Genomic DNA, 21,003 nt, shown 5'->3' with positions numbered 1-21,003 from the left:
ACAGGTTCATTTCAGGCTGGGAATTGAGCACAAGGATATAGTGAGCTAACCTTAAACTCCAGTTCCATTTTGATTCTTACATCACATTGCTTAGAAAGAATAAATTACTCATCCTAGTCACAATACCATAATTTTATTACCGGAATTACTGTACAGCACTTTCATTCATATGCTGAAATCGTTATGATGTCATACAATTGAATTCATTACAAATCCCAAAGAAAAGGTATAAAAACATATCTTGGAAAAACCATTAACTATTGAAACCTCCAATGGTTAATTGCTACCAATCTCTTGAAAACAGTAAGTATAAATACAACAGTATAATGACTTGAAATTAACATCATTAGATGAATCATTGACAGAACGAATATGAAACTGGAAAAAACAATCACTGATTAATTACCGGAAATGAAGATCAAAAACAAGATTAAATCAAATATACATTTTATGATTTGTCTGGTTCTTCATCGACTGATTTGTCTCGTTCAAATGATTTCCCATTCGTTCTTTCATCACCCCTGATGCTATCGGTTGTTGCGACAGTAGGCTTGGCATTTTTCTCATCCTTTCCTTCCTTTTCATCGATTTTCTTCAATTCTGCTTCGATCAATTTCTCAAGCTCTGTCTTCCATCCCAATAATTCCGCTAGTTTCCAAGCCCCATCATCCGTTGTACCTTGCCAAAATACATCTCTAAAGAATGATTTGAAAGAGAAATATGTTGTAGTAGCTGAGAAAAATAAAAAAATTACGATTTAAATTGAAAATCTATAATAAAAACATATTTTGACTTGCTACCCCACCTTTGATCAGAATTTCTTCTTAAAAGAAATATCCACCCCACTGTTATCAAAGTCATTCTGTTCTATTACTACCACCAAAGCGAACCTATAGTTATTCTTATCGCGGTAGCATAAGCCAGAACTTCCGCCATAAGAGAACAGTGAGCTCATGTTGCGTCCAGCTTCTGTTAAATTGATCAATAATCGTGGCACATCATCGTTAACTTCATCAACTAATCCCGCGAAAGGATGTACGACGAGAGATGTTCCCATAATGATCAGAAGATCACATTTGGGAAAATCCTAGAAAGGACTCATTTACTAACTTTTTGGAAATCAACATGATGATTTGATTATTCAGCATGAATAATGATCAACTATTATTTCCGGCCTATTTTGAACGAAATTCGAAATCAAGTGGACATAAACTTTTACATGATTACGTCTAACTTGTCTATTTTATACTTTCTAAAAGATACTCTGATTGAGCAATTGAAAAATCGTTCAGGAAGATTTTCGCCAAAAAATACGATATCTGGTTTAACGACTCCATCACACTTATCACAATGTGCTACTTTGACATGTTCCGCGAATACTTTATCTAAAAAAATTTCGGAAATGAATTTTTCATTTAGTTCTGCCGCTTTCTTTTGAGGAAACATTTTAAAAGTCCGAGGTTATATCTCTTACAAACGAAACTCCTTCTGACAACACTGAATGCCCGGGATTATATTTCGGCATGAATATCCCTCAACCTCAAGTTCTATTTCTAATTTCAAATCCATCCGTTCACAGCACATCGTATGAAGTAATTTTCAAACATGCAATATTTACGCAAAAAAAAAAGAAAAGAAAAAGAAAAAACACTCACTCATTATCCAATCCAGGTCAAATTTTGCGTGACACGATAAACAAGTGCTTGTGTGATGGCATCCATGAGCTGTCACCAGCTTATCTTCACTGATACCAGTCACAAATTCCAAGGAATCAATATTCTGAAAGCACATATATTCTTTAATGTTTATTCAGCAGAAGAATGAAGTTAAGCAGGAAAAAAATGGAATAATTTCCTCTATTCTTTCTGAAAGACTAACTTCACCCCTCTGCTTAAAGATTTTTGTTTTAATTGACAACTTTTTATTTAGCTACAGTAGCTGTCCGCAAGAAAAAAAAAATTCTTGGAAGTGACCTGAAACGAAGATCACATTTCAAGCATCACAAGCAGACTAATTGCGCTTGTATGCTCGTTTGTGACAAAAACCGAAGGCAGAAAAAACATAATGAAGAACAAAGAAATGGTGATAAGTAAGCTATTTAATGGTTTTCGTTAAGTAATATGAAAAAAATCAAGATACAAATTTATTTAGGTAATGAATGCATAAGCATATAAGCACTGCACTTAATTGAATGTATAAATATAGAAGCATTAAAGGCAAAAAGCAATGCCTGATTTCAGGCAAGTAGCAATGTAACGTACCTGTGTATACCACCTCAGCAGCAAACCTTTTTCAGCCATCAAACGAATTAGATAATGACAAGGAGTAGGCTGAAAACACAGAAGTTACTTTAACATAGTAACCTTTCCTGAAACGGCCAATAACATTTCCTCATTACTGCGGTGAATAATATTTCCTCACTATAACGATTACAGATATTTCTTTGAACTAATCATTATAGAAGCTGAAATTTTAATTCTTCAATGTCTCTGGGAAGAACGAAAACTTCTAATTTCCTTCTGTTCTTTTAAATTTCCAAAAATCTCACCTTCAAATGTGACGGGAACAAATCTTTTGCTAATTTGTAGAATGGTTCAGGGTTTTTCTTGAAATAAGAAATATCAAAAACAGCCATTGGATCCGGTAAATTGTACTGTGATACATTATCATATAACCCAGTACCTGCATTTCATTAAAATTAAAATTGAAACGTGTATAATCATTAAATGCACTCTTTACTAAGTTACTGAAATATTGATTGCTCACTAAATTCTAGATTTATAAAACAAACATGAATAATAAAAAGCGAAATCCATCATAGCACAAAAAACTACAAAGCAGCATTCAGATAGATGGACATCTCTGATGAAGCGCTAAAATAATGACGATATGCATAGTGAGTCGTCAAAAAAAAGAAGATATTTCAGCTAACAAAACACAACAGCAGTGTATCCATAAAGTGAAGGAAAGAAATCAGACCTGGACTTCGAAAATCTGGAACACCAGCGGATGTGGATATACCCGCTCCTGTCAGAACAATTATATTTTTGACTTCATATTTAAGAATATATTCAGTAATACCCTCAATTGTCAACGACGATAACTTTTGCCTCGTATCTGAAAATATGTTTCCAACACTCTGACACCGATTACTATGTGATTTGGTGTCTAGGATTCATGATTATCACCCCATGCAGCCATATTCGATTCTAGGGAAGCAGGCATAATGATGAAAAAATTTCTGTACTGAAGATGCTAAAATACTTCAAATAAAAAAGGGAGAAAAACTGAACCTATCGAAATTTCCAAAATACAAATAATCGGAAAGAATCATAATGCACTTTTAATCATTGTTTACCTTCACTATATTTCGCTTAATTAATGAATTAAGAAACTTAAAGACATAATCATCCAATGAAAACAAATCCTCCAACCTCCCAATAAATTTATAAGTTCATAGTTGTCCTGTAATAATTTATTCACTATTCTGTCTAATCCCAAAGTTTCATGCAGCAAGTTTCATACAATGAATCAGCATATACACATATAATTTTAGGGATAAATTAGAATAAAGAATCTCCATAACACCACTTATTATCCTCTCCGTTTCATTTTGAACCATTTATACATTCTATCCAAAATGTTTCAACTTTAATTCGATTTTACTGAGTATCCTTTTCATTAATGCTTCAATTTCTCCTTTATCAGGTTAAACTCTTAGAATTAGTGAAAAAAATTGGGTTTACACAAGAAACTACGACCATCAGTTTCAAATCATACCTTTTTTCGTTTCCTTTGTCGTCAATTTTGTTAATTTCGATACCAAACTCACGAGCTCACTCGGACTGAGTAGATTTTTGTTATCCGCTGGCTTCGATGGTTCTATTGACGGTGAACTTTCACGCTTACTCTTCTCTTTTGAATAGCTAGTTTCTTGCTTTTCCGACATACTAGCATCTGCTTTACAGTTCTAAATAAATATTCAAAGTCTAGCAATATTGTTAATACTGTCATACCGATCCAATGAAATCCTATTCGCGCTTAACTCTGATTTAAAAATTCTCAAAGTTTAGGTAATTATTTCTCAGAATTCCTCACAACATAACCAGAATAATACTTAACATGCCAATATTAAGTCAAAAAAAAATTCATATAATATACCAGAATTCCTCTTAGCACTCAGAATCTTTCTCAAATATCCGACAGCTAAAAACTTTCTTCAGTATAGCGAGAACTTTTTGTAACACATCCAAGCTTTCTTTAAGAGCGTGTCTTTATCTATTTCATATCTTTCTCAACATTTCAAGAAACGTCGTTCTACGCGTCACAAACTGTAAACTATCCGAATAAGTATTTGCTTATTTTATAAAGTGATAATGCTACCTGTTTGGTTGATGAAAATAAGGAAAGTGAATGGAAAACCTTTCGAAAATTCAATAATCCAGCAGTGCAAATTCTGTAAGATTGCAGCTGTATTAATGGCAAAAGTAAATGATCAGATATGATAATACGATAATGAAAATGACGAGAAAAGCGATCAGTAAGCGATAAAACTGATGGAACTCTCGAAAAAAAATTCCAGATGACACTAAAATACTTGTTTTCGAAAAACTGAAATTCTAAAAATTTTGGCAAATAATGGTTTTATTTCTGGCAAATTTGTTATCGGAAACTTATGCTACTGTAACTAGATATCAATATCAATGCTCATTTGTCATTCATCAAATCCTCACGTTTTTTCATAGTATGTCAAATCGTAAGGACAACATTTAGGTAATATCATATTAGTCCGAGAATAACGAAAGAAAAACCGAAATCAGGAAGCAAATAATCTTAAGCACGAAACGTCGTTTCAGACAACTTATCCAAACATCCCAGATAAAGAACCGAAAAAAACGGAAACGAAAACGAAAAAGCTTACGGAAATCCTGATGAACTATTGCAAAAAGTTGCGCAACGTACGGTTGGCAGTTTAACAGTACGGTAGTACATTCAGGATAGTAGAGACACTAAAGGTGTCGAATGAAAGGTGCCTTTTCCTAAGGGGTATCTTTTCCATTACGCGTGTGCGCAAGTAAATTACTTTTTGTTTCAGAAGGAGTTTTTCCAGTTTCGGGTGATAAAAACTTATGAAAAACCATATATAAAAATTAACAATGAAGCGAAAAGACTCCGAACCTAGAACCACAATCGATAATTACTTGTAGTGATTAAAAACTGATTTCCATTAATACTAATGAATTCAATTCAAGAAACAAGAATGACACTGAGAATTCAATGCAAAGATGAAGATTAGCTAGAAAGGATTACGTTTAAGGGTGTACAAATAAGTTCGAGATTCAAGAACTTCTTTTCTTCCTCCTCTTTACTCTTTTGAAATTAAATGTTAAAACAACAGTTCCATCACTAACTACTTTTCCGCCTCATTTTATGGATGGGACAATAATTATATGTAAAACTAGATTTGAGATATGTAAATTTATTTCCAGAAAACTTTTGAAAGTTCCAAAGCATCTTCATCAAGAACAGCATGAATTAATCCTATAAAAGCTTTGCGTTGAGATTATGAGCAGTTTTGAATTGCATAATGGAGTCCTTTTCAAAACTTCTGATCGACATACAACCCTTTAGGTTTATCTCGAGAAGTGCTCCATCGGATAAATGCATAATACGATTTTCTAGCCATTCATTTACATAATTCGACAATTCAAGAGTTTAACTTCGAAACAACAATTACGAAAATGAATAGCATAAATCGCTATCTACTGCGAACAACATGGCAAATTTAAATTCGTTCTGGAGCACGGTTTTGAAATTTTAAAACTAAATCATCCACATAAGCTAATTCTAAATTTTTTCCCTGGAAAGAAAATTTGATATCGGCTCCAATATAAACGGTCAAATTTAACAACAAATATATTTTTACCTATTCATTTACTTCCTAAATTCAACATATCCCTTTAATCTGTCAAATCCGTTCATTTGCCAGGAATATGACAACGTGATAAAGGATTTAATCTCCTGAAAATGATTTTTTATTGCAACTGAGGAACAGAAACGCTGATGACGGTGAAAAAATAAGTAGAACAAACACACAATTCTAGTCTTTTTTTCAATTTTACAAAAAAATTTCAGACTATATTTTACTTTTTTTTCATTCAAGCTTGTGAAATTTTTTTCTGAAAATCCAAAGATCTTGGGCGTTTTGATATACATAATTTTCCTCTTCAGTGAAGAAATTTCTCAATTAAAAGGGAAAATTTTCAGACACTTTTATAAACTCAGTGTTTGCATGAGATCATACAGAACGGCACTCAAGATTTCTAATCAAACGACGTCAGCTTCTCGAAATAGGTTGCTTCTTGGGCATTTAGTAGTTTGGATCTGAAAAAAAAGAGCTCCACTAATATATGAAATCATACGTCTTGAAAAATTATTTTAAAGAAATTGCTATTAATAAAATTCAAGAATTACATACATTGAACCTTCCGGAAATGTGAAGCGCATACGACTCAATGCCATGGTAGACGAAGTCAGAAGCGGTACACATGTCTTGTTTTGCCATTCCTTATCCTAAAAAAAATAGTCTCCACGAAACAATGGAGTATTTCACAAACAGTAATTACTGGAATTCCCAGAATATTTCGGACTCTTTTAGTATATTATATTCAACAATATACATTTGAATTAAGATTTAAAGAAGAATTCAGTACAAAGCTAGTAGCATCTAGTCCTGTACTGAGTTCTCCGTTTAAATTCCAATTCACGTCCTCACAATCTCAGCCTTTCTCTAAAAAAGCTTGGACTGATGGTGTGAAAATGACAGCGAAGATGAGAAAAGACATGAGAGGAAACAAGCACTGAAACGACGTAAAGTTCCTGCTCACTTGATAACATGTAGCACACAAAGGAATAGAATACCAGGATGCTTAAAAACGCGAAAGAAAAAAATTCAGAAAACTATTACAAGGGAAAAAAAAATTCCCATATTACTACTCCCCCCATTATCCAAAAAAAAGAAAAAAAAGAATTATTCATGAAAAACACTAACCTTTTTAACGGAACGCATGTATCTTTCGAGATGACTGCAAAACTGAAGCAGTGTCGATATTATTTGATGTAAATCTTTCTGTACCACACCGAAACGATCCTCATTCAGTGATACGCAAATAAGTGCCGACACACCTGAGCAAAATGATATTGTCAAGTCACTTATTGTAATGCAAATTAGATGAAAACTTTACAGTTAATTATTACTATAGTTCAAAAAAGTTCAAAGTTCAAAAAATAGTTCAAAAAAGAACATGAAGCAAAGCATTTTCTCTCTTTCAGACAATATCACATTCAGAAAAAGTAAAAATTACAATTTTTTCCTAACATAAAATTTTATCCAGAAAAAAAAACAATGATAATCAACCGACTTGTTTAAAAATTAGCAGTGTGATTATCTTTAAAGGGGCTGGTGTTATTACCAAAACAGACACCGCTGAATGTCTACGTTAACTAGCTAAAACTACATATGATACTGCAAATTACCAAAAAAACTCCACCAGCCAACGATCTGATAAGGAAGGTATTATAGCTAGACATCACTAGTTTCGTTTTTTCGACTATGATTTCATACATTTCTGTCCTCCACTATTAAAACATAGAATGTGATGATTGGCTGTGACGACTGCAGAATTTTGGTATTCGAAATCTCAAGTCGTAATTTCTGATAAATTAACCGAAATAGTGTAGAAGTAATGATAAATCTTCCAACAAACTAACTTTCTATCGCGAGGATACCAACATAGACATCAAAGAATGAAACAATATGATGATCGATATGAATGAGAGACTTAAATTTATCCAGAAAGGATGGTAATTTATTCGCAAGACTACCATGCAAGGAATCTTTACTATCTTTTCGCAAATTCATAGGCATGGAACGTTGTCGAAGACCATCTGAAAAATGACATTTACAAAGTTAATAGCGAGAAAGTTTTTAATCAATAAATCATTAGCATTTGTTTTCCAGTCAACAGATCACTGATATTTGTAAAAATCTCAAATGCAAAATTATAAATATTATTTTAGTTGAAGAAGAATCTTCAAATGATTCCACGACCAATAATTTTTAAACAAAGTACATGCTCTAGTCTCCATCAATGGCCTAATCAGAGCACCAGTAAAAATAAATAGTTGGACCACTCGTAAATGTGCTTTAGGAGAGGACTGATATAAATAATTATGTATCACCACGAAGGTAATTGATCTAAGACTCCAAAATAATTTATTCCAACTGCTGTGATATTTTTTATTTGATTTTTAAAATAGCAAAAAATGAGACCAAATACCTTTTTGCCATGCCATTTGACCCAAAATAACTGGGCGATTACTGTCTGATGACGGCAATAAAGGGGCGGTCTAAATGGAAAATTCATTACTTGAATGATAGTTTCTTCTTCCTGTGAAATATTATAAAGAAATACAACAAAGGATTGTTAAACGGAAGATGGTCAATCCACAAATAACATCATTCAAGTGAGTATATGATCATAAAGGTATAGTAAAATCTTAGGCTAATTTTGCTCTTTGGCGCTACAAGTGTCATTCTGAATTATTGCAAGATAATAATAAGAAATAGTAGGTATGGTCAGGAAGTTGAAATAAAGGAATAAATAATCAACAAAGAAAGCTTACAACACTTGCGAATGTTTCGGATCGAATCCGGTCATTTTCATTTTCAAACTGTACACTTAAATATTGTATGTGTTGCAGGCATGAAAGTTTAATAGCATTCCAGTTGCGAGGATGACCGCCTGAAATCTTCAGAAAGTTTCGTTGTAAAAAAAAAGTTTGTAAAAAATTTTTCGTTGTATAAAAAACTAATTCAAAAAGTTTAGGAATCAATCCTTCTCATTACAGCGTGCAGAAATAAGTTTAAAGCCACATAGGTGAATCATTTTCTCTATTCTTCGAAAACTGTAACTTATGATTTTATTCCTAAATCGTCAGGAATTCTGTTAGTTCCAAATGGAACTGAATTTATTGTTGTCAAAAACAAAAATACCTGGCTGACTTAAGGAGAAAATTATTTGGCGACGACGGTGACACGCAGCACTTAATGATCGCAAATCCCAAAATGCAAAAGCCTAAAGGACAGGAAAATAAAAACTCAATAACTACCTCATTTGGATAAAAAAATTTTTTCCTTTGATAAGTTTAATGGAACCTTTATGATGCCATTAGAGTCAAGGGCATCCATCAGCGTCCTCTGCTCTTCTGGAGTCGGATTTAATACAGCGTGAGGTGGTGGCATGAGAAATTCATAACTCTAAAAAATGAAACAAGTATTAAACTGCGACTTTGTTCATAACAATGAGGTTCCTTCTATTGATTTAAAAAGCTTGACAAAAGTTTAGAAAACAGAAAAATTGCCAATGAACTACCTGAAGGACGAAAACTTTGATTAATCCTATAGCAATATGGTGCAGGAAGAAATGAGCCATTAAAAGTACCAATGCACTAAAGTATAGAGAGATGCCGAATAGATTTCGAAATAATGAAAAACCAAATAATGGTAAGCCTGAAAGTGTGACAGATTTTTAGTATCAAATGAATACATTTCAGCTTGCTTCCATGCCAAAAAAAAAACAAGCAGAAATGAAGTTTCGAATTTGAATAGGGTTAGTAATGCTTAGGATAACTACAGAAAATTGAGCGGCATTAACTGGATAACTAATTCAAATCAGTCTGAAATGAAATACCCAACATAAAGCAGACCAACATAATTAGCAAATAACATTATTAGAAAAAAAAAAAAGAATTACCACAAGCCACCACAAACAATGCAGTCCATTTTAAAATTTGAGAAAATTTTGTGTCCAGAATGCTTTTAGTTGCTGGTACCAAAACGAAATTAAACTGCATGTAGGGCCGTACCTAAAATTAATTGAAGTTGGAACTGTGAGCATTAATAATTTCCTGCTGAAACAAATATTTGAAGCAAAATATCTTTTAAACAGGAAATCGTGATGTTCACAATTTTATTTGAATACAAACTCTAAAAAGAACTTTAGTAGTCAAAGTCTAAACAAATAGTAAAAGCATAACCAACATGGAAAAAAAAAACAATGTGAAATGTACTCATTTCGTCAATCAGATTATTATCATTGCCTTTTGCTGCTCGTTCAGCTTTATGCATTCAATTTAATATCATTTTTATGCATAAATCATTAAAAAGAGTGTTTTTTTTTTCGTTAAGATAGCAAAACTAAGTTTGATATGCAAGCCAATAACTGCTCATGAAAAACAGAGGGATCATAACGAAATCATTCTTGTAAAAAAAAAAGTTACAGCTGGAGATGAAATAAAACTCCACGGGATACCATACGATAAACTTACTTCAATAACTGGAAATACTAATCGATGATTTCTGCGAAATACTTCATGAAAAGTGACTACAGCCTGTGCAACAACCAGCAAATAAATGAAGAATCTGAAGTGTTTTTTCGTGTGTCAGCGTTTTAAGATATCAAACCTTGCTAACCGATGAAATGAAATATGGATTTTCAAATATTATTTTACACAGAGTCATTTAGCTGATACCATCTGAATTTAATTTTTGAATAAAGAATTCAAAATCCATGTTACTGATACAAAGTGAAAATGGCACATGAAAACACCTTGTAATTTCAGGAGAAATCGAACCTAGTGACAAGCACACAATCTGTGAAAGGGCAGTATTCAACGATCCGAAGTAAATCAACCATGCTCGTAAGGATTTACAAGAAAGTCTGCAAAAATAAAAAAAAAAAGAAAAAAACTGAACCATTTGAACATACACAGTAACATTGTGATCTGTCTTTTTTTCACTTCATTTAGAATACTCAGTACAATGAAGTAACGCTTTCATAACGCAACTTCATTTCTCACTACCAAAAAGTTATAACAAAATTTGATGTCGTACATTCTCAAGCAGGGTGACAATTTTTCACCAAAAAACTTCTCAAAAGCTTCAAAATTCAAACAATTGAATAACCTTTCGTCGCTATCAAAACGTAATACGAAAAATGCGAACAAGGCAGAATGAACTGTACCAAAAATTGCAAAGAGTAATGAATACAAGACACTTCGAAACGAAAATAACAAGGATGAACAATCTGTAAATATTTTAATTCATTTTCTTTCAAGAGTATTAATCATCAATAAGGTGAGAACTGTTATACGATAATTGTCTAAGTGATGGAAGATTAAAAATAATAATAAGTAACATACAATACACACAGTAAAATATTTGCTAGAGAAGCTGACACTTTGGTGTGTTTAGCGCGGATAACGCCATAAGTATCAGCCATACTATGTGAACAATTAATCACTTATTGGTGGTATACCAATAAAAAACTTCAAGTTAGCACTCTAATGAAATACCAACAGACATTAAAAATTTTCGCAAAAACCGAATTTTTTAAAAGTCTAAATTCAGTTCGACTTCTCATTTAATAATCTCATTTAATAACAAATCCACTTATCCAGTTAACCAAAAGTAGTAATAAGAAAATTCCAAATATTTGAGATTTGGATGCCTAAACATTTCTGAAATAAACAAAGAAAAAAAATTTCAAAATTTTACGTCACCTAAAGCTGCCTGAATAGGATGTAACAAGGAAATCTGCAAAATGCATGCAGCAATGAAATACACTGGAATGCAATATAATCCAAGGCAAATAAGAGCTTTCAAAATCCGTATGAAAATCTGGAATTGAATTTTGAACTATTAAACAGCATAACATTGCAAATCTTGTCATGGATTATTACGATTTAATGATGCATGTGTAGTATTTACATCATAAATGCTGCAATATTAAGTACATCTAATATGATCCTAACAGTGGTCATCTATTTCTTACAAATTCCGCTAAAAATTTTTGGCATAGAAGTATGCAATCAGAAATTTTCCGACAAATTAGCAGATCTCAAAGTCACGAAAAAAAAGCACTAAGAAAACTGAGACATAATATGTTGGTAAAAACAAAATAATGACAATATACTTACGATATTCTGGAACCACTGTGATATGGATTCAGATGAGATCTGAGGTTTCTGATGTGATTGATCTGATTGTTCCAAATGGTAAGAACTTAAATGCTGTTGCTTTTGATTATCGGTTGTGGACGATAGCAAAGATGGTGATAATGGACCAAAATCGTCAAATCGTCCAGCCATTGATACCATCCCAATATCATCTAATACCTAAACACAAGTAATATATTTGGAAAAATAGCTCATGCCGAAAACAAAAGATAAAATTACAACCGTAAGCAAGAATGCTAGAGACTCGGAACTTTATTACGAGATAGCTTAGACCTTGAGATATAAGTAAAAGGAATAATGGATATTTGGGAGGCACACTTTGCTTAATTTTCCTGGTCTTCATTTCGAGACGTATGAAGTTTTCTGAACTATTCATAGTTACATTCAGGAAGGTTTGGAATATTGAATCCCAACAATGGGATGTCAAACATTTGAAGACATTGAGCGAAAAGATAGCAGCATTAATCGGTTACTGCGGGATTTCTTTTCCGATGTTTCTATATTCCTCTTCATTGCAAGTTATTAAATTTACCTCAAATCACTGCCAAGTAGCTTCAATGCCTGATAACTTGAAACCCGAATCATTATAAACGTAGGAAACCTTAGGTGCAATAGCATTCAAACTTGCAGTTTTTGAAGGGTTCACAGTTGAGTTTTCCTTACGCTGGTAAACAAAATTGATACTCTATCTATACTTGCTTAACAGCAAATGGGAACAAGTTGTTACAAACACACATAAATTGAAAAGTGTAATACAAAAAAAAAAAAAAATGCAAAAAATGCAATATCGCACATAAATTAAAAATGCAATACCTGCCACCAGCCTGAAAACCCTGATACTTCCAGTTATACCATTTATTCCAGTTTTACCATTTATAAGCTTGACAACAGTGACTTAACACTGGTCCAAGAGAAATGTATAAGATTTAAACAAGTTGAATACTTTCAGACGAAAAATGCAATTTTCCCAAAAAACAGATTTATGCAAATAAGTATAACATATTAATTGAAGTACAATATTTGCCAATATTCTTCGGATTCGAAATCTTTCCTGAGAAATGCTTAAGTCTATTGTTATTTTTAAAAGATATGACTAACAAAAGGTTAATTAATTTTGCAGGAATCATATAGAAGCTCTCGCATTTCCCATTTCATTATATGTAACTTTGAGGAAATCGATTATGTCCAAATAAACATATAATAACCTAAGCTATCAAAACCCACGAATCAACTTTCTCATCAGTCTTGTTAGTCCAACACAATCGGTTTTGGAAAAAATAAATGAACAAGAGAAAAGAAAAGGAAACCAACACAGAAACAAAACATAAAACGCATAAAAGAGACCAATGGATCACCCTCGGAATTGAGGCCGTGGCATTCCACCTGGACCACGTTGATTACCACGCGGGCCACCACGTCCCCGAAATGCAGTGCCACGCCCTAAAAGTGAATAGAGCAATGTAATAGTTTAAGGGGGAAGAAGTGAGGTGGGAAAGAAAAAAAAAAGATAAAAAACAAAAGATTATAATTCCTTTTATGTCTTGGTTAGAACACGTTCCTAAAATCGCCTGAAATGTCCTTATCTAGTTAAATAACTTCATTTCAAATGGTAAAAACTATCATAAATTGTTTACCTCGAAGACCGCGTCCATCACGATTATCCCCCATTCCCATACCAACAGCTCCTTTCTGAGCTCGTCCAATATTCTTGAACATTGGTGCGTTTTTCAACATATCCGGCAAAATCATAAACCGAATCTTTGACCCACGAATAAAAACGTTGTCCAAATGATGAGTCCTTCCATCCCGATAAGTCACCGTGACTTCGCTCATTTGACAATTCATGTTATCCTCTGCCTGAAATATAAAATAATAATATCCTGCAGGCAGGTTTTAAATTCCTTTAAATCATTTATCAGTTACAATTCCCTTAGGAGTGAAGTGAAATATATTTATTCGGGTCATTTCATGCGACTGATTTGTGGTGTTGAAACAGTAATTCAACCAATCCAGTTAAAGGTATCAAAAATTTATTTCTAAAAAATATAATGAAATCTACCTCATTCAATTTACCACGGTATACTTCGCCAATCGTTGTTTCAAGTGTAATAACATGACCTTCAGCCTCATGCAAAATTTTAATCGGGACACCAATCGCAGTCATTGTGAACCTGTCAAACTGAAAAGATAAGTTGAGTCACCGAGAATAAACGATGACAAAAATATTGTCAACGACCAAAACTTCAACAGTTCCATTAGCAGATAATTTGATTAGAATATCAAATTAAATATATAAAACGCAATACATATAACATGAACACAACTCTTCAAGTTACGGAAATATTTTATACGTATTTACTATAAATATTTTAAATAACGATGTCATACAAATGATGAGATCGCTAATGAAGTTTATAAATGCAATAAGAATTTAAAAATACGAGGAAGAAGTCAGTAATATCACTGGAATGTAAAAAGATTTCCGACGCCGAACTATGGTATTCCTAAAAACAATCATATGATTACCACCTCAAAAAAAAGGAAGAAAAACAAAAAAGTGCATTTTTCTTTTTTCATCGTTCTTTTTAAACTATGAAATAAATTTCAACCCTTAGAAGTGAGAAAAAACAATTACTATAATATGCAAATGCAGATAACTGTTACATAAACAAATATGTACATATGTTACTTGCTTGTGTTATTTTACTGGAAGTACCAGGAGCAAAGCGAAATAATCCAATCAGCGGATCTTTTGGGCGACAAATGCATTAGATAATTGTATTCAAAAAAGATACATCAGTTCAAAGACAAATCCATAACGCAGCACATCCACAGATAAGCCAAAAAGACACATATCCAAAGCAATTCTAACTCATGATCACAGACTCACTGTTCCTTTCATAATATAAATTCAGCTAACAAAAACAAAACCAGATTTTGTAGGAAATTTGACGTCAATAAATACAGAACCACAAGTAAATGATGGAAACAGCAAAGTATTTAAAAATCAACTACAACTGGGAGATATGAGTTCGCGGGCAAATCTGTTCCATTTTGCTAATGCAGATCATGAGTAAATTATTTAAAGTAGATCCTGAATTCCAGCAAAGATGCAAATGCATTACATCTATATTTGCAACTTTATAAACAATATAAAACCTCGATAAACCTAACTAGTAAAATATGCTCTTTTATTATAAAGTTTTACAGAGCTTCCAAGCTAGTCAAAAAAAAGCTAGTAAATGGAAATATAAGGATCTAGAAATGTTCAGGAATCTCGCTGGTACGGATTCGCCCAATCAGCTGTTTCATTCCCTGCACAACGTTTCGCGTCTGTGGTGTTAATTCTTCATCTCTTGCATGAAGCAGCTGAAAAACAATATGCAAACCAGAAAACACTTAACTAGGGCTATTAAAATAATAAATCCTTAAAATTTCTTAGAAGACTTAACTCTCAAAGAGTACCAAAAAATTGGGATTTAAAATTATAACAAAAACCTCATTGACAAGGAAGACATTTTCATCACCCTCTGTTTCGTTTCCTGCAACTACTGGAGTGCCAGCAACTGAGAATGCCACTTCCTCTCGACGCAGAGTCCGAAACTTAATATCATCACTGGAAATTTAAATTCCTATTAAACTGATTTGAATTCAGATCTTTCCTTTTTTTAACAGTAAGAAAAAAAAAGCTTGGCTTCACGCGCAACTCTGTATGGAACGATGCATTATCGTGATTTCAAAAACGACATATTGCATTAAATTTAAAAAGATATTTCACTTATCATACCCATCTCGGATTTTTGGCGTTATAGCCCGAGGCAAGCGGACATTTCCAGTAGGCGTTTTCAATACAATGGATTTGGAATTTCTGGACCTAAACAATATCAATCAAATGATGAAGAAAAATAGAATGTTTTCAGAAAAAAGAACAAGTAATAAAAAACATATTAGGACACTTTGGTCTAAAGATTTTCAGAAATTAAACCCACGCTGGAGTCCTTATGTTTGATGATGAGTAAGATGGTTTGGGAACCAATTTTCGTGGCCCTCGAAGCCGATTTGCCCAAGTGTTTGGTTTCTGCTCCATTCTGGATCTGTTTCCAGTTTCCTGACTAACACCCGGCTCACCAACGAGCTCATCGAAAATTGCATCTAAAATAGTATTTGAGGGAAATTGTAAATATTATTTGGCAAAAATTTCCAACAAAAGTCAGATTCATTTAGCTAATGAAATATTAAATTCTGTCAATCTTTATGGAAAAAGCAATAAATTTGGTCATAAGAATAGGAAGGGAATTCGATGTATGAAAAATTACCAGTAGCTTCACATGTTGAAATGAATTTATACAGGCTGCTTTTGCGGAGTTCCTGAAAGCTGATGATAATAGTTCGCACTGACAGTTATATCATTTTTCCTTTCCACTGTTCAAAACTCATTATGCTCGATCCAGAAATCCTGTCACGTTGTGGAAATGATGATGGCTGCATGCTATCAAAGGGAGATAAAGCATTTTTCCCAAAAGTTACAGATTAGCCTACTAATAGTAACGTGCTGGACATCGTTATTCGTATATAAAGTATGCTCATCCTCATTTTTCCGACAAACTGAATTGTTAATATGATTTACATGGAAAACGAAAAAGACTGATGTTTTGAATTCAACAATAAACTCACTTCCGGCAGTTGATCAATTTCTTGGAAATATGCCTCAAGAACATCGTTCACATTAATAAGTCGCTGAATTTCCGCTAATTTTGCTTCACCTACAAGATAAACATTGATGAACCAAGTATTTTCGACATTTATAAAACTAACTGATTGAAATCAAATCTATGTGGACCATAAATTTTTCACACTTATTTATGTGGATAAGTCATAAAGCCAATTTTCACTCGACTAGTTTGTGTTAACCAATTTTACAAAGTGGATGAAATTCATTCGAACGAACCACTTGCTTATGTAATAGACAAATCAACGCTCACTAGGTTCAACTAATGACTGGCCCAGTTGTCTATCCAACCATTCATCAGACAGACAACTAGAACAATCAACCGTTAATCTCACTGTTTGATCAACGAACCCTGCTTGTCGAAATTCGTCTTCCATTCTTGAATCCGTTCGAATACCTCATCAGATTGCGCCATAATGGTAAAACTTTAACTGTATCCACAAATAAGATACAACCAAATGTTTTCAACGAGAATATCGTAAGCTAAAATTGAATCAGTTTTGAAATATGTTGTGAAATTGACATTTATAAAAGTGTAGACTTCGAAAAATATAGTACGTCTTTATTTCGCATTTTTTTTTTTTATATAGTTTACCCATACAACACGTAAGATCGCATATCAACTTCATGGGAATGTAATACAATTATGTGAAACTGACCTGCCACAATACAACGGAATTGGAGCATACACAAATTTATCAATCCTCATTTAATCAACGTAATATATACGTTGAGCAAACATAAGTTTGTCCATATATTTTATTGCTACACCACATAAGAAAAAGTCCGCAACAAAAAAATCTAATTTCTATTTCCATTTAGAAATTCCATCTTTTTGGATTTATTTATTCAAACTTTCTTATCAAGGAATGTTTCAAAATAATACCGTATACAAAAGTAACCGAAAGTGATGAGATCACAGAATGGCAAGTTTTGTGATCTGGATAAGTAAACCAGAACCGACGTGTTATCCAGAAGTTCATAACGATTTACAAACTTATGCAGTTCGAAGTCGGATTTTGCAGTAAGGGATTTTACAAAAATAAAATTTCACCTTCAGCAGCTTTTCCTTGCTAGCTGTTGATGATTCTATCAAATAATTCTATCTTTTTCCATACGATTAAAATCTGTGATGCTTACAACAAATCTCTCGTATATCCCGGGGAATCCCGCGATAAATCCCCTAGCCTCTTGAGAATTATAAATAATGCAACAGCTTTCAAAATTAATGAATTCGAATCCACAACGTACGCCCGAACATTCGTCCTCACTTGAACCTATACTTAAACTTCGGACAGACGGCATCATCCGTACGGTGTTAGCCATTATTCCGATTTTGGGCTAGGGAAGGAGGTAGCGTATAGGATACGGGGGTGGGGGTTTATTGGGTACGAGTAATAGTCATCCGGATCCCGGAAGAATCAGTAATCAGGTGTGATCCGGAATACGAAAGATACGTTTCGGATTGTAAGGGGAATAATGCATTCATATGTTGAAGACACCACTATTTTCGAAATGGAGTGAAATGATTGAGTAAGCTTGAGACTAAGTTAAAATCGTACTGTTATGGTCAAGATTAGAAAGTATTTATGGACTCGGTAATTCAGCTGTGATTTAGGAATTTTCTTTTACGACGCACTTTACAATGATACTTGTTTACATGTTTTTTTTTCTCCTTTTAGGATTCCCAAAAATGCCTCGGCAAATAACAGAAATCAAGGAATTCCTGATGACTGCTCGAAGGAAGGATGCGAAATCGGTAAAAATTAAGAAAAATTCGGATAATGTGAAATTTAAGGTGCGATGCAGCAAATATCTCTATACCCTTGTTATCCAGGTAACCAACCATCTTTCTGGTTTTGGCTATATGTATTCTTTTTTTGCTTCTTTTTTGCTTTTTTTTGCTTTTGAGCAATACTATATGAGAAAAAATATAAAAGATGTAAATCAAAAGTGCTTTTATGCAATTATTTCAAATCCAGTTTATTCTCTATTCTTGAATACTGGATGCATCTTTGGTTTGATGTTAATTCGACCTCTAAATATTCTACTCCTGATAGCTATACTTCTGTTCCGTTCTAAATCTCGGCAGTGAGCGGTTTGATTATGCTAGTATTGATTGTTTATAACTATTCTAAATCTCAGCAATGAGTGACTTGATTATGCTAGTACTGATTGTTCATATCCAATAAGGAACCAAACGGATACAAACAGGTTAATTGGTTTGAGGTTTAATTGCTCTCTTGCCTATGAACTTTTTCAAATTTATGAAAGCAGACAGCATTTCTGATGCATTTCATTTTTGATGCATTCATTCTCTATTTGAATGGGAAAATTTGTTCGGAATGTTTCGCACTAAGCAAGATTTCTGACACGGCACTTGATCTCGTCAAAGTAAATAATATGATTTAACAGTAGGTCAATTTCTTGATTCATATGAAAGGTAGTATCTGAAGAGAACTGGAATCCTATTTTCAGGATAAAGAAAAGGCTGAAAAATTGAAGCAATCATTGCCGCCAGGTCTTCAGGTGAAAGAGCTGAAATAATGGATATGATTCCGGTTACAATAACTTGCAGTGATTTCAGTTGCGGTGTGGTGTGTTAATTTTGAATGGTATATGGTTTACTGTGTAAGTCTGAATAAATATATCTTTGGAATCAGTTGTAGTTCACACATTAGAAGTGGCTCTGGTTTGTTCACAAATGAGTTATGTGCTATCATCGAGTATATTATTCCACTGATTATATGTAACTCATCCATATACGGTAAGAACGTTTTACGTTGCATGAAATAACCGTTCCATGGGTTGAATGAAATTTTATCAGTTAGGGCGTATTTGTCGTATATTATTTGACGCATCAAGATGATGGAAGACCAATTCTTTTTGTATAATAAACTATGTTGACTTTTCAGTAGGCTTTAACCTAAAGTAATGCTATGCATCAGGTATGTAGCTACCAAAGAAATGAGTCAATTTCCAGAGAAGTCTATCGTGAAAGTTTGAGATGAACGCGGAAATCCTGAAGTTAGACTTAATCGAGTCAAAAAAGCTCAAAAACATGTCTGATGTGTTGGGGTATTTTTCATCCATGGGCACTTAAGATTAGCTTGGCCGCATGGGCTGTGTCCAATTGCGCAATACCAATCATGATAAAAGAAAAGAAATGCAGTTACAGCAAGCAGCATAACATAAAATGATAGTGAAATAATTTCGAGACGTCGAATCACTCGTTGCCATCTACTTTGCAAATTGTCTTGTGGCACAAGGTTCATCATTTCTGCACTGCAATTTCGCAGATATAATTTCATTATTCACGTATTTGAATGAGTTCAATTGGTAGTTTTCTAAAAGGTGTCCTAATCTTTGTTATTTCCAAAATTTTTTTGGAGCCTTAAGATATGTATTATGGATTAATTTCTTTAAAATGTTTGAACTATCAAAAGATTTAAAAATATTAATTATAAATTATGTTGGCTATATTACATCGCCTCTGATAATTTTATTTGAATAAAAATTCAATAAGAAATGTTATACTTCTTAGCTGTAATGTGTTTGATGATCTCAGAGAAACGGAAAGTTTTTTTTTTCTCACTCATCGATTCGGAAAAAGACTCATCCATAGTTTAAATGATTAAATAAAAATTTACTTAAATATCTAATTATATAATTCAAACCATAATTCATAGTTTTTGATATTTTCAATGCTTTTTTTTTTCGATACTTTTCATCAAATATTTTCCAATAAAAATTAAATCAATTTCAGGTTTTTATCAATGTTTTCAAATAAAATTGAATGAACAAACCGTATTGCATTAACAGATGCTTCAATATTTCTTATCGTATCAATCAGATATTCCCATGACTGATTACATACATGTTCAACGTCATCATAGTTTGACATTAAATTGGGTGTAATGGCAAATCGTCCCCTGAGTATGGCTGGCGGAGAAAGTCTTGCTGAATCATTCTATAACCTCTAATTTGACATTTTATATTTTGGTCAATTAATTATATATGCTGTTACTATGGAATAAGCAAATGCTCGAACTAATACTTACAATTATTGTTATTGAAAGATTTATCATCTACTATATGATTCAAATAATGAATCTTATATATATATATATGTATATATATATATATGTATATATATATATATATATATATATATATATATATATATATATATAATA

At 32.8% G+C, this 21,003-nt stretch overlaps 6 protein-coding genes across 6 annotated transcripts in view; 1 reads left to right on the top strand and 5 right to left on the bottom strand.

The window, feature by feature from the left end:
• Window positions 1-117: 117 nt before the first annotated feature.
• On the bottom strand, window positions 118-4,177 carry LOAG_05338 (transcriptional regulator). The gene is made up of 9 exons (XM_020446822.1): window positions 4,162-4,177; window positions 3,781-3,970; window positions 2,980-3,117; window positions 2,549-2,682; window positions 2,262-2,330; window positions 1,656-1,779; window positions 1,264-1,385; window positions 891-1,087; window positions 118-695 (listed from the first exon to the last, which is right to left on the bottom strand). The coding sequence occupies exons 2-9, from the start codon at window positions 3,947-3,949 to the stop codon at window positions 449-451; spliced, it is 1,200 nt and encodes a 399-aa protein (XP_020302881.1). The 5' UTR covers window positions 3,950-3,970; window positions 4,162-4,177; the 3' UTR covers window positions 118-448.
• A 2,077-nt stretch (window positions 4,178-6,254) lies between these two features.
• Window positions 6,255-12,219, bottom strand: LOAG_05335 (hypothetical protein; the record flags this gene model as incomplete). Its single annotated transcript, XM_003140875.2, has 15 exons — window positions 6,255-6,384; window positions 6,479-6,573; window positions 7,052-7,185; window positions 7,771-7,947; window positions 8,340-8,409; window positions 8,686-8,804; window positions 9,056-9,137; window positions 9,218-9,319; window positions 9,435-9,571; window positions 9,816-9,927; window positions 10,390-10,483; window positions 10,671-10,781; window positions 11,027-11,147; window positions 11,623-11,740; window positions 12,040-12,219. The coding sequence occupies 15 exons, from the start codon at window positions 12,217-12,219 to the stop codon at window positions 6,324-6,326; spliced, it is 1,713 nt and encodes a 570-aa protein (XP_003140923.1). The 3' UTR covers window positions 6,255-6,323.
• Window positions 12,220-13,180: 961 nt separating this feature from the next.
• Window positions 13,181-14,425, bottom strand: LOAG_05334 (small nuclear ribonucleoprotein Sm D3). The gene is made up of 3 exons (XM_003140874.2): window positions 14,138-14,425; window positions 13,713-13,935; window positions 13,181-13,518 (listed from the first exon to the last, which is right to left on the bottom strand). The coding sequence occupies exons 1-3, from the start codon at window positions 14,240-14,242 to the stop codon at window positions 13,430-13,432; spliced, it is 417 nt and encodes a 138-aa protein (XP_003140922.1). The 5' UTR covers window positions 14,243-14,425; the 3' UTR covers window positions 13,181-13,429.
• A 344-nt stretch (window positions 14,426-14,769) lies between these two features.
• On the bottom strand, window positions 14,770-17,320 carry LOAG_05333 (hypothetical protein). The gene is made up of 7 exons (XM_003140873.2): window positions 17,159-17,320; window positions 16,753-16,841; window positions 16,395-16,446; window positions 16,068-16,230; window positions 15,866-15,952; window positions 15,577-15,694; window positions 14,770-15,447 (listed from the first exon to the last, which is right to left on the bottom strand). Exons 1-7 carry the CDS (start codon window positions 17,220-17,222, stop codon window positions 15,337-15,339), a joined length of 684 nt encoding a protein of 227 aa, XP_003140921.1. The 5' UTR covers window positions 17,223-17,320; the 3' UTR covers window positions 14,770-15,336.
• Window positions 17,321-18,483: 1,163 nt separating this feature from the next.
• Window positions 18,484-19,419, top strand: LOAG_05331 (60S ribosomal protein L38). The gene is made up of 2 exons (XM_003140872.2): window positions 18,484-18,644; window positions 19,286-19,419. The coding sequence occupies exons 1-2, from the start codon at window positions 18,501-18,503 to the stop codon at window positions 19,352-19,354; spliced, it is 213 nt and encodes a 70-aa protein (XP_003140920.1). The 5' UTR covers window positions 18,484-18,500; the 3' UTR covers window positions 19,355-19,419.
• A 441-nt stretch (window positions 19,420-19,860) lies between these two features.
• The window catches only part of LOAG_18716 (hypothetical protein), a gene marked incomplete at both ends in the record, with an annotated part of 5,843 nt that continues 4,700 nt past the window's right edge, over window positions 19,861-21,003 (bottom strand). Inside the window, 2 exons of the mRNA XM_020451380.1 lie at window positions 19,861-20,092; window positions 20,614-20,777. Coding sequence (XP_020304842.1) covers window positions 19,861-20,092; window positions 20,614-20,777 — 396 coding nt within the window. The remainder of the gene's footprint in view (window positions 20,093-20,613; window positions 20,778-21,003) is intronic.

The sequence above is a fragment of the Loa loa genome (genome assembly GCF_000183805.2).
Source record: "Loa loa unplaced genomic scaffold supercont3.462, whole genome shotgun sequence".
In the NCBI taxonomy this organism is placed as follows: Eukaryota; Metazoa; Nematoda; class Chromadorea; order Rhabditida; family Onchocercidae; genus Loa; species Loa loa.
This window is presented reverse-complemented; position numbering and strand designations above follow the sequence as displayed.

Excerpts from the sequence above, each read along its gene's own strand:
- LOAG_05338 (XM_020446822.1), bottom strand. The coding sequence starts at position 3,949 with ATGTCGGAAAAGCAAGAAACTAGCTATTCAAAAGAGAAGAGTAAGCGT. Across the intron at positions 1,780-2,261 it reads TGCTGAGGTGGTATACACAG|AATATTGATTCCTTGGAATT; the intron begins GTACGTTACATT and ends ATGTGCTTTCAG. Across the intron at positions 1,088-1,263 it reads TTTTCAATTGCTCAATCAGA|GATTTTCCCAAATGTGATCT; the intron begins GTATCTTTTAGA and ends AGTCCTTTCTAG.
- LOAG_05334 (XM_003140874.2), bottom strand. The coding sequence starts at position 14,242 with ATGACTGCGATTGGTGTCCCGATTAAAATTTTGCATGAGGCTGAAGGT. Across the intron at positions 13,936-14,137 it reads ACCGTGGTAAATTGAATGAG|GCAGAGGATAACATGAATTG; the intron begins GTAGATTTCATT and ends TTTATATTTCAG. Across the intron at positions 13,519-13,712 it reads TGATGGACGCGGTCTTCGAG|GGCGTGGCACTGCATTTCGG; the intron begins GTAAACAATTTA and ends ATTCACTTTTAG.
- LOAG_05333 (XM_003140873.2), bottom strand. The coding sequence starts at position 17,222 with ATGGCGCAATCTGATGAGGTATTCGAACGGATTCAAGAATGGAAGACG. Across the intron at positions 16,447-16,752 it reads AAATTGATCAACTGCCGGAA|GAACTCCGCAAAAGCAGCCT; the intron begins GTGAGTTTATTG and ends ATCAGCTTTCAG. Across the intron at positions 15,695-15,865 it reads ACGCCAAAAATCCGAGATGG|TGATGATATTAAGTTTCGGA; the intron begins GTATGATAAGTG and ends TTAAATTTCCAG.
- LOAG_05331 (XM_003140872.2), top strand. The coding sequence starts at position 18,501 with ATGCCTCGGCAAATAACAGAAATCAAGGAATTCCTGATGACTGCTCGA. Across the intron at positions 18,645-19,285 it reads TCTATACCCTTGTTATCCAG|GATAAAGAAAAGGCTGAAAA; the intron begins GTAACCAACCAT and ends TCCTATTTTCAG.